Below are 14757 nucleotides of genomic sequence, written 5' to 3' on the forward strand. Positions count from 1 at the left end.
GAACCTGAGGTTGTTCCTACCCAGATGCAATACTCTACACTTTCCCTTGTTATATTTCATTAAATTTTCCCCCTGCCCAACTCTCCAGCCTGTCCAGGTCTCGCTGGATGGCAGCACAGCCTTCTGGCATGTCAGCCACTCCTCCCAGCTTGGTGTCATCAGCAAACTTGCTGATAGTGCACTCTATTCCCTCATCCAAGTTATTGATGAATATATTGAATAGTCCCAGCACTGACCCTCGAGACACTTCACTAGATACAGGCGTCCAACTAGACGCCACCCCATTGACCACGACTCTCTGGCTTCTTCCCTTCAGCCAGTTCACCTCACTACCCAGTGATCCAGACCACACTTCCTCAGTTTAGCTATAAGGATGCTGTGAGAGACTGTGTCAAATGCTTTACTTAAGTCAAGGTAGACCACGTCCACCACTCTGCCATCATCTACCCACCTCGTTATATCCTCATAAAAGGCTATGAGGTTGGTGAAGCACGACTTCCCCTTGGGGAAGCCATGTTGACTGCCCCTAATGACCATCTTATCCTTGATATGCCTTGAGATGGCACCAAGGATAAGTTGTCCCACCTCCTTTCCAGGGATGGAGGTGAGGCTGACCAGCCTATAGTTACCTGAGTCCTCCTTCTTGCCTTTTTTGAAGACTGGAGTGACATTTGCTTTCCTCCAATCCTCAGGCACCTCTCCCATCTCCCAAGACTTGGCAAAGATGATGGAGAGTGGTTTAGCAATGACTTCAGCCAGCTCCCTCAGCACCCGCAGGTGCATCCCATCCGGACCGATGGATTTATGGATGTCCAGATTGCTTAATTGCTCCCTAATCCAGTCCTCATCAACTAAGGCAAACTCCTCCATTGTCCTGACGTCCTCTGGGGCCTCAGCAGTACGGGACTCCTCGGGACAGCTTCTGCTAGAGTAGATGGAGGCAAAGAAGGCATTCAGTAACTCTGCCTTCTCTGTATCTTCTGTCACCAGCGCACCCACCTCATTCATCCATGGGCCTGTGTTGCCTCTGGTGTTAGTTTTATCTGCCATGTATTTGAAAAAGCTCTTTATGTTGTCCTTGACCTGTCTTGCAAGGTTTAATTCTAAGGAGGCCTTTGCTTTCCTAGTTGCCTCCCTACATCCTCTGACAACAGCCTTATATTTTCCCCAAGTGGCCAGCCCCTCCTTCCATGATCTGTAAACTCTCCACTTCCACTTGAGCTTGCCCAGCAGTTCCCTGTTTAACCACACAGGTCTCCTGGCTTGCTTCCTTGACTTCCTACGTGTTGATCTTGAGCTTGGTAGAAGCAGTCCCTGAACGCTAACCATTTTGGGCCCCTTTACCTTCAAGTAGCCTTGCCCATGGGATTTCCCCTAGCAAATGTTTGAAAAGGCCAAGTTTGCCCTACTGAAGTCCAGGGTTGCTATTCTATTCCTGCCACACAAGATCCTCAACTCCACCATCTCATGGTCACTGCAGCCAAGGCAGCCCTCAACCTTTATTGCTTCAACCAGAGCCTCCTTGTTAGTGAGGATGAGGTCCAGCAGTGCACCTCTCCTAGTTCACTCCTCCACCATTTGCATCAGAATGTTATCGTCAATGCACTGGAGGAACCTTCTAGACTCTGGCTGAGTAGTCCTTCCAGCAAACATCAGGGAAGTTAAAATCCCCCACCACAACCAGGGCCTGTGATTGTGAGGCTGCTCTCAGCTGCCTGTAGAAGGCCTCATCAGCTTCCTCACCCTGATCTTGTGACGTGTAATAGACACCCACAACAGTATCACCCCTGCCAGCCTGCCCCTTAATTCTCACCCATACACTCTCAACTCGCACCTTATCCATGCCCGGACAGTACTCAACACATTGTAGTTGCTCTTTCACGTAAAGAGCAACTCCACCACCTCACCTGGCTGGCCTGTGAAGGACATAGCCATCCATGACCACATTCCAGTCATGTGAGCTGTCCCACCATGTTTCTGTAATTGCCACCAGAGCATAATCTCCTGACTGAACACAGGTTTCTAACTCCTCCTGCTTATTCCCCATGCTGCACGCCTTGGTGTACAGGCATTTCAGGGAGCAAGCTGAGCACACCGATTTCACCTTAGGGGGGTGAGAGGCTTCCTGGTCTTCAATTCTAGAGTGCTGCCCCACTTATGAGCCACCTAAGGAACAGACAGTATAGACAGTATTTTTAACAGAAAGATGTGAATGAAAATTGGAAATCATTTCAGGTAAGAGCGCTACACTTAAGAAAGAAGACCACTAACACTGAAAAATAACAATTTGCTGTAGAGGGCAGTGAAGCTACTTGAGAAATAGCCAGATGAATATCAAAACACATGGAAGAAAGGAGGAGTTGATACAATGAATCCTGACAAGGTAGAATAGCAAAAAATGGGACACAGTGAAAGAACATAAAGGGAGATCTTTGGCTAGATCTTTTGACTGCTTGTTGCTTAGCTGTTACAGGTTGCAACAGCAGGCTTTTTATTTGACAAAGGTAGAAATCTTCAGCGTATTTCTTGTCTTGTATTTTGTACTGGACAAAACTAGACATACTTGCATCATAAATGATGACTTCTTTACATTTCAGCAGTGCCTTCAAAATATTTAAAACGGCAGCTAAACTGAGACATTTTAAAATGACTGACAGTTCTATCAGATTTCTGTAATAGTAAGAAAACCTGTAAAATTTTTGAGAGTATTTACCTGGAGTGATTAGGGGCATGGTAAAAGATCCAGATAATAGTCTGCTAGGGCGGAGTGATGTTGATGACATGGTATAGTAGCTGTGAGCAAACGATATGCGTTTCATTATATCCAGTTCTGTATTGAAGGAGTTTCAGCCATGCCTGCTGGACAGTGAACTTCCTTCTGGGACACAGTTACTGAGAAGGAGTTAGGGGTCAGAGACAGCTGAATGTGAGCTGCCAGTGCAACCCAGTAGCTGGTAGGACTAATGCACTCCCCAGACTCAAAAATCAGAATATCCAGCAAGAGTAAGAAAAGTTTGTTTACCTCTGTTTTGCACTGACACAACTGCCTTTGGCACACTGTTGTACACTGACATTCTGGTGCCCACAATTCAAAATGGATGCTGATCAGCTGAAGAGAATTGGAGATGAACCCAAAAAAGCTGATGGCCTGGAGGAGAAAAGGATTGAATGCTTTTAAACTGTGTATTTTGTTGAAGAAAAACATGAGAAGTGACTTGCTCATAGCCTTATTATGTTCAAAGGAAACCATAACTGAAAGTAGAGAGCTATTGAATTAAACTGGCAAATTTGTCACAATGCAGTGTCTGCATGTTCAATCTGGACTAGACTAGAAATTAGGAACATGCGTTTTGGTAAGGAGTAAAGTTGAAAAGAGTCCAAAACATTAGAAAAGCATGCAGTTTGTTCTTTCAGACAAATTATACTCTACTTCTCTAACACTGTTAATTTTGTTTTCCTGTCTTTTAATATCTGCCTTGTGTAATCACCTGGTTTGGCTTCTACTATTTTGCTGTCAAAACTAAGAGACTGACAGCTGAGTCTTGAGAATTATGTGGGTCCCAAGAAGATACCGCTGTACTGTCTTTGTCATTGCTGATCTCCCACTTTACGCGACTTTCAGAGAGATCCAGGAAGTCTGTCATTGATCTGCATCTACCATGAATTCAGAGAAAACTTTACACATACGAGTGTTGTGTGAAGCCCAGCGCGCTGACTTTTCACTGTGCACCTCATACAACTACTGCCCTTCCCTGAGCTGCCTCTGCTCTTTCCACATATGTGCCATGACTTCAGGACACTGGCCTAGAAGGTTTACAAACAAGACAGATCAGTTTGTATCTAAAGAAAATTTTATAATGGATGTCATGGGTCTTGAAATGCTAGTATTGGAATAATAATTTATTTAGTCTCCATACTTTGATGCATTGTGTGTGGCTATAACAACAGCCAGAATCTAAGCAACAAAAGACACAGTTAAAAATAAGAAATTCTATTATCTGCGATGATGGATGAGTGAGCCATGTGCGTAAGCTTTTTTCATAACTGTGTGTTTGATCTCAGCACAGTACTGAAAACTTCTTAGTAGATTTTCGTAAAGCAAAATATGAAAGTGCAATTACAATGTGAATGGTAATTCATGTGAAAGTGGTACCTCCTTAATGAATGAATGCAGTGCTTAAGTTGTGATGGCGGGTTTTGTATTTAAGATAAGACATCAATCAGAAAGAAATGCTTGTTTTTCAGATTCACAAATTTGAAAAATGCTAAATTTAAAAAGAAAAAAAAAAAAAAAGACAGACTCTTATGTAGCAATCTTTTTGGGACCATTCCCATTCCCCATCAGCAAAACAGAGCATTTGGCTTTAAATTATATGAAATCAGCCTACTGGGAAAGATGCAACGCCAGATCTGCTGGTAACACATGGAGCCAGATGCACAAGCTGAGCAGCACACAGCAAAGAGCAGTGAGATGGAGCCGACGGAGAATTCCCCTAACGCAGAAATGTTGGCTAGTATGGAGCTTTTACTGATCTCTCACAAATCACTCTCATCTGCTCATCCTCATCACAGAGTGTGATATAGTGAGAGTATGATGCAGCAAAACATACTGATGCCTATACAGAGATTAAGAGTGATCCCTGAAGATTTGGTTACTCTGGAAAATGAACCCCGTTTACATAGCTGTTTACATAGCTGGTGGAAATAAAAGCTGCTTTTAAGACTAATTGAACTTAGGGTTAATATTAAAGGTAGGATGATTTGCAAAGCTATTAATGTCTCTGTGTTTTTAGATATCAATGAATGTGAGAGATCTGACCTCTGTTCGCCTCATGGGGAGTGTCTCAACACGGATGGCTCCTACCAGTGCATATGTGAGCGGGGCTTTTCTGTGTCTGCAGATGGTCGGACATGTGAAGGTGAGACAAGTTACCGTAATGCATTCCCACTGATTTGCTGTTATTAGCCAGGTGAGAAAAGCAGTCACTTTGGGTCTGATACCCCAAAACTACTATTAACTCTGTGATCTGCCATGTGAGGGCCCTTTGTTCTTTTTCTTGTACATGCAGGGTGTAATGTGTTGCTGTTTGATCATAAGAAGGAAATGTACAAAATCGGCAAGGTGATGGAGTTCGTGTTTGTTATAAGCTGCGTTCACTTTTCTTGATTTTTAATAATTTTCCTATCTTAACATTGGATTGTATTTTTTGAGCACAAGAAATAAGTGAGAAAGAAGGAATACTAACCTAACTCTGGCAAAGGATGGCAAAGGAGGGAATGATATTCTTAAGATATATTAAACAAGTAGACATCTGTAATAGTTAGGAAAATGGAAATTATTTCCATCTTATAGCAAGGGTGGAAGGAATAAAAATTTATAGAATGCATGTAAAATTAGTTTGGAACTCAGGCTTCTGATAAGTTTCTGTGGGTAAGGCCTTTGTGCCATAAATATTTAGGATTATTTAATTTGAAACTGAAGTGCATTAGCAGCAATCCTGAATTGCCTGAATGTTCTCATTGCTGTGTGTGAGACAAAAGAACCTTGCTTGTCAAGACTTTTCTTTTGAAAAGATGCAGATGAAGCATCCATACAACACAAGTAACTCCAGTGAGAAACTGTAGTAAAATGCTGTCTGATAGAACCTCAGACATTTTGAAATGGTAGAAATGGAGTAAATAGCAGTAATTAGATCTTTACAGTGCTAAAGCCAGCTTGTTCTTTATAAGCGTATGCAGGTGTGCTTATACAGGTATTTTTCATATACGGTGGTAAAAGCTGCTCCACTAATAACACCAGTGAGAAACATCAACCAGGAGCCTAGAATTTAGGTGTAATGAGGCTTTTTACTTGGTTATAGCATGAGAATATATCCTGTTTCTAATGGAATGCACACACTGCTAGTGATGCTGCACTCTTGCACAGAATTTAAAATCGGAGACTTGTACGCGATGATACCAAGATCATCTGTGGCTTTGTGTAGTCAGTGATGCTGACACAAAGCAACAGTTCCCCTAACTGGATGAAGAATGGCTGTTCTTACGGATGACAGGACTGTTCAAGACTGTTCAAAAAGTTCAGAAGGGAAAAAAATTATATGGTAGTAATTTGACAGGATGCATGCAGAGGAGGAGCGCTGAGCAGATGATAGCTCAGTGTTAAAACCTATGGATAGTGGATCTCAAGCATCCAAGAAGTAAGCAAAGCTGTTCTCTCTCCCAAATTATAGGCCAGGAAATCCATACATGATTGGTTTTCATGGGCCAGCTCTCCTTATAGTTCACTGAGGGACAGTGAAAAGGTTCTTCCTTCAGTGGAGGGGGTGTACTGAAGCTTTTGTCTGACTGTTCCGTTTACTCCTCCTACTTTTACCAGAGGAAAAACAGCCTTACAGCATTACTATTTGAGCTGGCATATAACCTGCCATATAGTTAGTAATATAATATCTAATGAAATGAAATACACTACTGTCAAGAATACCGCTATGCTGATGTAAGGGAATAAGTGCTGTATATTTAGATATAGCGTGACATCAAACAAACTATTCGTGTTTTAATTATTATTGATAACTTTAAAAAAATCCTGCAGTATTTTTGGTGCTTTTTCCTGTCTAAACATTTACTTTATTTTGTAATCATGGCATAAGTTGAAAGCAGCGTTCCCTTGCTGCCAAGACAAAAGCCTGGTCTGAGAGAAGGAATCTGAGTAACCCCAGTGACTGATGGACAAGGCAGTGGTTTGTGATTTCAAGTAATGGGGATAATTCCAAAGCATGTTCATGGACTCCTTTGGCAGCATGGATACATTTCACCCAATGTTTAGGAAGGATATGGTTAAATATCTTCAATTTCTCTGCAAGAAAAGTAGTAGCAGGTGTTTTGCCTCACTGTTGAGCATAGCTAAAAAAAAAAGAGTGGTCAGACAAGAATGCAGCCAGCTCTTAGGAGAAACCAAACACTTGATTCCAAACCAAATTTAGAAGAACAGTTAGTAACGTTGTGAAATCAAACTCTCAGAAATTAAAAGAGGCAGAACTGAATAGAAACACAACCTTAAAAAAAAGAAGGAAAAAAAAAAATCACCTAACCCACCACCTGGTGGCATCTAATTTCAGGGCATGTACCAGGAACAGGGAGCTCCTCTGTCTGATCTCTGACAGTTAACAAAGTAGCACAGTTCCCAGGGAAGGGTTGCTATCACATATGATCAAGTATTACAAAGTTAATCTCCATTAGAACAAAAAAGCCAAACTTACGCTAAATAGAAAAAGATGAAATCACAAGATCTTATTTCCAGGATTGTGAGTAGTTTTGGAACTTTTTAATGAATAATAAAACAACAAGTACAAAACCAGTTGAGCGTGCTTCACAATTGGTGATGTGTATGGAATACAGATCAGACTTTCTATTCAGCATTTGGAAAAGCATTTTAATAACTTGGCAAAGCAAGGGTACTTCTGAAGCAGCAGCACTCCTTTTCTACCACAATTCATTTCTCCATTCTGTCGTTTTAATAAAAACAATTCTGGAGTTGAAAAAATTCATTTAAGGGAGCACTGGTAGCATCAGTGTTAATATTTGTAGTGGAGTCAGCTTCACGCAAAAAGGCAAGATGAAACAAAAGGATCAGAAAGACGAAGAATGTGTGACATTCCAGGTACTGAGAAAGGATGCGACTTCCAGCCGCAGGAGCTACTGTTCTTTACACTAGATGTCTCTGTGAATTTGCTTCTAGTGAAGTGAGAATAACCGTTTATACCATCAGAGAAAGAACCTGAGGCAATTCTGCTCTTTTCAGACGCCTCTCTGTACCTGGGGAGCAGATTTTCCATATCTCCAGACTGGTTTTGCATGGGTTTGAGTCAGTTTTTTTGAAAAGTCAGAAACAACAACAACATAAAACATTTAAGAACCCCATGTGGTTCAGTTCTGGTACAGAGTTTTTATGGCCATTGGCCAACGTAAACTGAACAGCTGTGGAGACTGTGTCTTCTTCCAAGGTGCAGACAAACTTTTGTTGTAGCGGTGACATTCCACTGCTGCCTGGCCCCAGGCTCAGCAATTTGGCTGCACGAGGCTCTCTGAACAGGAGGCTCTCGGAGCGCTCCCCAGCTCCCTGTCGAGTTCTCTGGGTTTCTTCTAAAGGCAGCATTTTACCCAGTTGGCTGCTAGTCAACCGTGCTGGCAAAAACTCAAGTTGGAGGTTCTCTGATGCTGAAGTCAATAACCTGCCCCAAGTGCCTCTTCTGTCTCCATGTCCAATCCTATATGTCTCTCAAGTGGCTCCCTCACTCTTCCCTCTCTCTGCTCCAAGCCCTGAGCTTCACTGCCTGCCTCAACAGGCACTCCAAAAAAACCTACTCATCCCACCAGAGCTCTCTGACCTCTACTTCTTCCTTTCCCCCTCACTTACTGTCTTGTACCCTGTTCTGCTTTCCTTGTCCACTGAACAAGTCACCCAACTGAGCTTTTTGATGGGGAAACAAAGAACCAAAGACATTTTAAGAGAGTAGATATTTGCTGTGACTGCACATCACAACCACTATTCTGCCCATAATATAGGGAAGACAAGGCAGCTTTAAGAAAAGGGTGTGGGAAATCTAGGACTCCTTTGGCGTAGAGTGTTATCTGATACATGGAGTACATTTTATGTAGTAGATGACTTCACAGCTTCACCAACTCTGGTTAAATACTGAAGCAGGAAAGCTCAGGCTTCTGTCAAACATGGACTGAAGTATGCATCTCCAGAGCATGTCCTGTGGTCTACCTTCCTGTTTCACAATGGACAATCACACACTTCCCCAGCCTTCTGATGTTTGCTGATAGAGATGTTTTAGGGCATCAGATACTTCTTAGCTGGATACTGGCTAGAGAAGTAAGAACATAAAGGGAGGAACAAGAATCTCTCTCTCACACACATCATTGCAATGTTGGAATGACCATCCAGCATTACTGCCTCTAGATGGTCAAAGTCCTTATTCAAATATTCATTTTCCTAATTTTCTCATACAGTGATTTTTATGTATGGGTGTTATGGGGAGTCCTGGGAGTCTCAGAATCGGAGCTCTGTTCCTCCAAGCACCGTACAGAACTGTCCTAGGAAACAGTTCCTCTTCCAGACACTTTGCCATGTAAGTAGATTTCAGTGAGATTTAAATGCCACGCCTGAGGTTAAGTATGCCTTCATCTTGGTCAGGTCGGCAGAAAACAGGAATACAGTGCTGAGCTGAATAGGAATGTGCTTCAGCACACAAGTGTTTTGCCTTTCTTTAGATCCTGATGATGTTAGATCAAAGGAGTTTTGATTAAAGCAGGCAGCACTGAGTCATGGATTCTAAACCAGGTTGTAATTACAGAGAGCTGCTTTAGTCACTGTAGAGACATGAGGTAGATTAGTTTCATATTTATTTTTCCCCTTGCTTTGTCTCCATATAGCAAGAGAATTGCCGATTGCGAGCCTCATGCTTTATAGTGTGAATTAAGAAACAAATGCCCTTTCCGGCTGTAAAACAGGAGTCCTTTGAGTGAGCTGTCTAGACAAGGAAAAGTATTTGATGCTTGGACCTTCTCTTTAGTTTCCCATACAGTGAAAGATCCAGTCATGTCCAGACTGTGCACTTTTTAAAAACAAAGCCTTCTTCTGTGGCAATATCATGAACTAAATTAGGACACTTGCTACAATCACAAGTTTTGTTTCTGCAGCTTTTTAGTCAATGACCTTAGTTTACCCTTGGAGAACCAGCTGCATGATCCATTCCCCTATCTGCTTCCTTTAACATTTAGCTATTAAGTAAGAGAAATACTGCAATTTAGGTAATTCTAAAATCCCCAGTTGTAGTTTCTCCTGTCTAGGCTTTTAACGGAGTAACTGTCCTGGGGCTCAGGAACTTCTGTTATTAAACTATAGTTGGCCACCGAAAATACAAACACTGCATTATTGTCTGTTGTCTTAAATTCCTCTCTGTCAATCCACCATTGTTTACACATTTCGAATTCCCTTTCTTAACAGGATTTTCTGAATAAAAGATAGAGTAATCAGAATTTTTGACCAGATATGGGAAGCTCTGATGATCAGATGAGAATAAAAATTTAAATAAGATATGTTATGCAGGTGTAATGCACAGCAGCAAAAGGGAGGGACCAGAAAAACATGACCGTAAAGAACTTGTATCTTCTTTCTCCCAGTAACTCTATATGCATCTTTTTATAATTCCATCATTATGGTGACTGGAAAAGGAAAGAGTATCAAAGGTAATACTTGACCTTTCACCTTTGACAGTGTCTTTAATACAGATAGACGTTGCTTACTCTTATTGCAGAATTAGTTCTACTAAGGAGAGTTTGTCGTGGATTTCAATAAGTATAGTGTGCAGGAACCTCTCAAATTTTCACAGTCAGTTCCTTCAGAATAAACATAGGAGGTATTGTATTCTTCGCCAACTACAAATAACCCTTTCTAAGATAAATTCCTTCAATATTTTCCTTTCTTTAATAAATCAAGCTATAAAGAACATTAAAGCCTTCATTGACAAAACTAAGATACCAAGTAAATTATTCTGCCAGTTCCATCTGCAAGTACTTTTTAAACAATTTTTAACAATTATCCTAGATTTCAGTCTATGTATTACATACAGTTTTTGCATAAATTTTGTATTTTTTTATATTTTAGCTGAAGGTTGTTAACCAGAGAATCAGTTTAGTAGGAGAAGAGCAAAGTTTCCTATCACTTAAACATCCTAAAGTGAAAATAGATGCCTTTCTGAAAAAGATGTTAGAATTCCTCAGCTTACTAAGGAAATTTGCTGGAGACATTTTTAACCTATTTAAGTGGTCAGGCTACATGATGTGATTAGTCTCTTCTGGCATTAAAAATCTGCATGCAGTTCTAAACCTGTTCAAACCCCAGCCACAGCAAATAGGAAAAACTGGTCTTCAGGAGCCCAAAAAGGTATCTCCCTGAGGCAGACAGAAGCATGTATAGATGAATTTGGGCACCTGGGGAGTGAGAGGGCCGCACAACAGGTTACCTGTTAGGGAATGTGTGGATGGTAATGATGTGCTGGTCAAATTTGGGTAGCTTAGGGAGCTGTGACCACGTGCCTCAAAGACCAAGAATTCCTTTTTAGCCAAGCATAAGACACAATTTAAAAGTAAAATTGTCCTTGCTCAGTGAGCATTGTCAGGAAAACAATGAGGTCCATCTTTGCTGACTTTTCTAGGGCTTTTTTGGAGTCAGCTGTGAACAGCTGGAGGAGTAGACAGGACTGCACTTGAGCCCTACTCTCTCCTCTCAGAGAGACACTGAGCAGCAGTGCTGCTCACCTGTTCAGAGCAGCCCTCTGGCTCTGGCAATGTGGGTTTCAGTTCCACCAGCCCTTTAGTGCAGAGAGTGCCCTACAGCCTTCACTGGAGGAGAATGATAGTAGGCATCACACATGAAGGTGTCCTCTAATGTGCAGAATTAACAACAGTAGCTAGTACCCAGATAAATCAAAAGCAAATCACTTTACTCACTATTCAAAATGTAATTTCCTGAGGTACAGTGCAGAAGGTAATTCCCAGTGGACAACAAACTTACTTAACAGTCATAACCGTTCTAAGAAAGCAGTACAACAATCATTTCTCTGCTTTGAACTGCAGAGGAATTCAGAAGGTACTAATCCTAGTAGTATCCTGGCAGGCTCCCAGTTTCAGTTAAGTTCTTCCTCCAGAAAAACACACCATGACCTCTTCAATGATCACAGACGGTCAGGGCCTTGAGTTTAGGTCTTTGAATGAAGATAAAAATAATACATTCCCAGCTCATGTAATACACTTACAAGAATAAAGCACATTCTGCCACAAGTCACTCTGCCTCAGTATAGGCTGATGGGCAGCTGAGTCAGAGACGTACGCATGAAGTGACTCTTACTTGTAAGGCCAGCAAACCACAAATGGGAGCTACAAATGAAAGGGCCAGTATGGAAAGGGTGCAGGCATTGTAATTACTTCACTTACCTGAGTAAGATTATTCATACGTGTAAATTTAAATCCAGAAGGCTCAGTCCACAGACATTTACCACTTACACATACATACACCATGAAATTCTCTTTGGTGCTGACAGCAAGAATGAGATAAATGCAGCACTTCTGCACAATGGATGCAAACATAGCCTTGAACTCTTCTTTTAGGCATATGAAGTTCACTTTCATACAGGGGGTTCATTTTTACATGTGTCATTGACTTCTTGTTGTACACTGGCAAAATCTGAAAGAAAGTCAGAGAGATGGTCATATTTTAAATATGTCTTATATCATGGTATGGAGCATCATGCCATGATTGGGAGATTTGGTGAAACAGATGGGAGCCAGCTGACCAAAACTGTTGTCTGGTATATTTCCTGTGAAGGTAACACTGAAACAATTTCTTAAATTGTACGTGTGCTTACATTAAATTTTTGTGTCTTGTCATTTGTGGTTTTCTTCCCAATGTATAGAGGGACATGGCTGCATCCGTTGCAAAATTGGCTGGTCTGTTGTTTTCCTGCACATTGTATGAATGTCTGCCTTTGATTGTCACATGGCCTGTCTGATGTTAAAATTCTTCCTTGCAGATGTTGATGAATGTGAGAATGGCACAATATGTGGCAGTCATGGGTTCTGTGAAAATATGGATGGCTCCTACCGCTGCCTCTGTTACCAAGGGTATCAGGACGCACAGGATGGGCAAGGGTGTACGGGTGAGTTCTTAGGTGCAAGTAATCGTTCCTGCAAGGTTCTGGTGAGCACAAAGCAGCATATAAACAAAATGCATTTCTTCACAAAAAAGTTTTTGTTTTCCATCATTTTTTGTTAAAATTATACCACTTCCTAGCAAAACAAAGTTGAGCTGTGCTTTACTCACTGAACTTTGTGCCAGATGGAAAATTAAAACTGCATATCCATTTAATGAGAACCTGGATTGGGACTGAATGGAAACCAATAGCAAATAAGCTGAAAAAAAAAAAAGGAAACCCCACTATTTCTGCACGTCAGGGCAATTCACAAATATAAATCATAACAGATTGAATTTAATACATTAGCCTACTTAGATGGCACGTCTGTTTAGTCTCTTAGCTGAATAACCAGGACTCTATACTACCTCCTACAGGAAATAACGTCTGGCACGTAGTGCAGCCAGTCTGAACTAGATGGCAATCTCCCTAGGAACATCATATTTGAACAGATTTTAACATTGGCTTTGAGCTCCAGGAAAGACACCCATTGCCATGAAAAGATGTGAGATTTCTGTTAATGTGTAAATATTTCACATTTCTCTCATGAGTAATAGGTTTCCAGATCTGTTAATGGGGATGCTTGCACCTGAGAGCCATCTGAGGCAGCACAAGTTTCTAATATAAAATTAATACCAGATCAATGAAGAGTATTCATTAAGCAAATTCTTCAAGTCAGAGTCAGGATGAAGCACATTAACCAGGAACGGAGACTTAAACGGAATGCCAAACAGAGAGGAGGAGTTAGAAGGTTTACAGAAGTGTTTACATCTGTTTTCTGATGTACTAAATTCTTTGTGCCACTTGGCATTTAGACACTGGTATGTTGCAAACTATTTTTGCATACAGTGACTTTTCTCAGAGGCGAAGAAAGAAGAAAGAAACAAAAAAAAATAGAAAGCAAATGCTGGTGTGAAAATAAACTAAACTTCGCCAAAGAAGAAGAGTTATTCCTTATGATAGGAATACAGCAAAAAGACAAAGAAAAAAAATATATTTTAAAAGTGCTGAGAAAACCACAAGTTAAAATGCATATTTATATAAAAATACACAAAAATCAGCATTCAGTCATACAACTAGATTTTCATTCTTGCTGGATAAGAGGTAAAAACAATAAAACATCACCTTACAAGTTATCCTTTACACTATACTCAATTATAGAAATTTCTGAATTGTGACACACAAATTATGGTTTTTAGATTATGTCATTAGTAGACAAAACAGATTTTCAAACTTAAATATCAGCAACTGAAAAGACAGTAAAGATAAATGGTCCTGACAATATTTAGTAAGCCTGGTTTAAACAGCAGACAACTCTCCTGTCAATAAAAAAGCATTTCAGGGTAGACTAGTTGGGAGCTCTATGGAAACCAAGTTTAAAAATACGTGGGGTTTTTGAGGGAGAGGAAGTCTGCACTGTTGGGCGGGGGCTCCCTTGGTGACCTGGGCATAACCCTTGTGGGTTCCAGAGCAGCCTGTGAGGCTGTGCATGCAAAAGGCAAGCAGTGGCACTGGGGCTGAAGAATTCACTGTTCAGTGGATATTCATGAAGAAAATGGGGTTTTGATGAGAAAAGGGAATTCTCTTTTCATAATGGAGTCTGCATTGCACCAAAACCTACTCATTAGTTCCTTGAATTCAGTGGAAGTTCAATAATAAAGAAGAAGTTTGATTACAGTCTGTGCTTAGGAAAACAAACGAAATGAGTGTGAATCTTAAATCTCAAGAAAAGGGTACAACAAAAAGCAAGTCTTTAAAAATTAAAAGTAATTTAAAAGAAATTTAAAAGAATCTCCCTGAAAAATGAAAGGAAAAAAAAAGGTGAAAACTGGTGTTTTAGTCTATGCGCAGCACCTAATCAGCACCAACAGTCTATAAACTGCATTGCGGCTTTCAGAGGCCTTTATTTCAAAGAACTGACTACTACTTTATGAATCCACTTGGGCATTAGTGTGTTTTTAATCCTTCCCCAGAGATCATCACATGTGCAATGTGGCAGACCATT

General features: G+C 40.8%; 1 protein-coding gene across 1 annotated transcript in view; it reads left to right on the forward strand.

Annotated features, from left to right (window-relative positions):
• The window catches only part of LTBP1 (latent transforming growth factor beta binding protein 1), a gene marked incomplete at both ends in the record, with an annotated part of 196334 nt that overhangs the window by 154507 nt on the left and 27070 nt on the right, over nt 1-14757 (forward strand). Inside the window, 2 exons of the mRNA XM_080340785.1 lie at nt 4794-4919; nt 12594-12719. Of these exons, the coding sequence (XP_080196911.1) occupies nt 4794-4919; nt 12594-12719 (252 nt within the window). The remainder of the gene's footprint in view (nt 1-4793; nt 4920-12593; nt 12720-14757) is intronic.

The sequence above is a fragment of the Nesoenas mayeri genome (genome assembly GCF_963082525.1).
Source record: "Nesoenas mayeri genome assembly, chromosome: 3".
Taxonomy (NCBI): Eukaryota; Metazoa; Chordata; class Aves; order Columbiformes; family Columbidae; genus Nesoenas; species Nesoenas mayeri.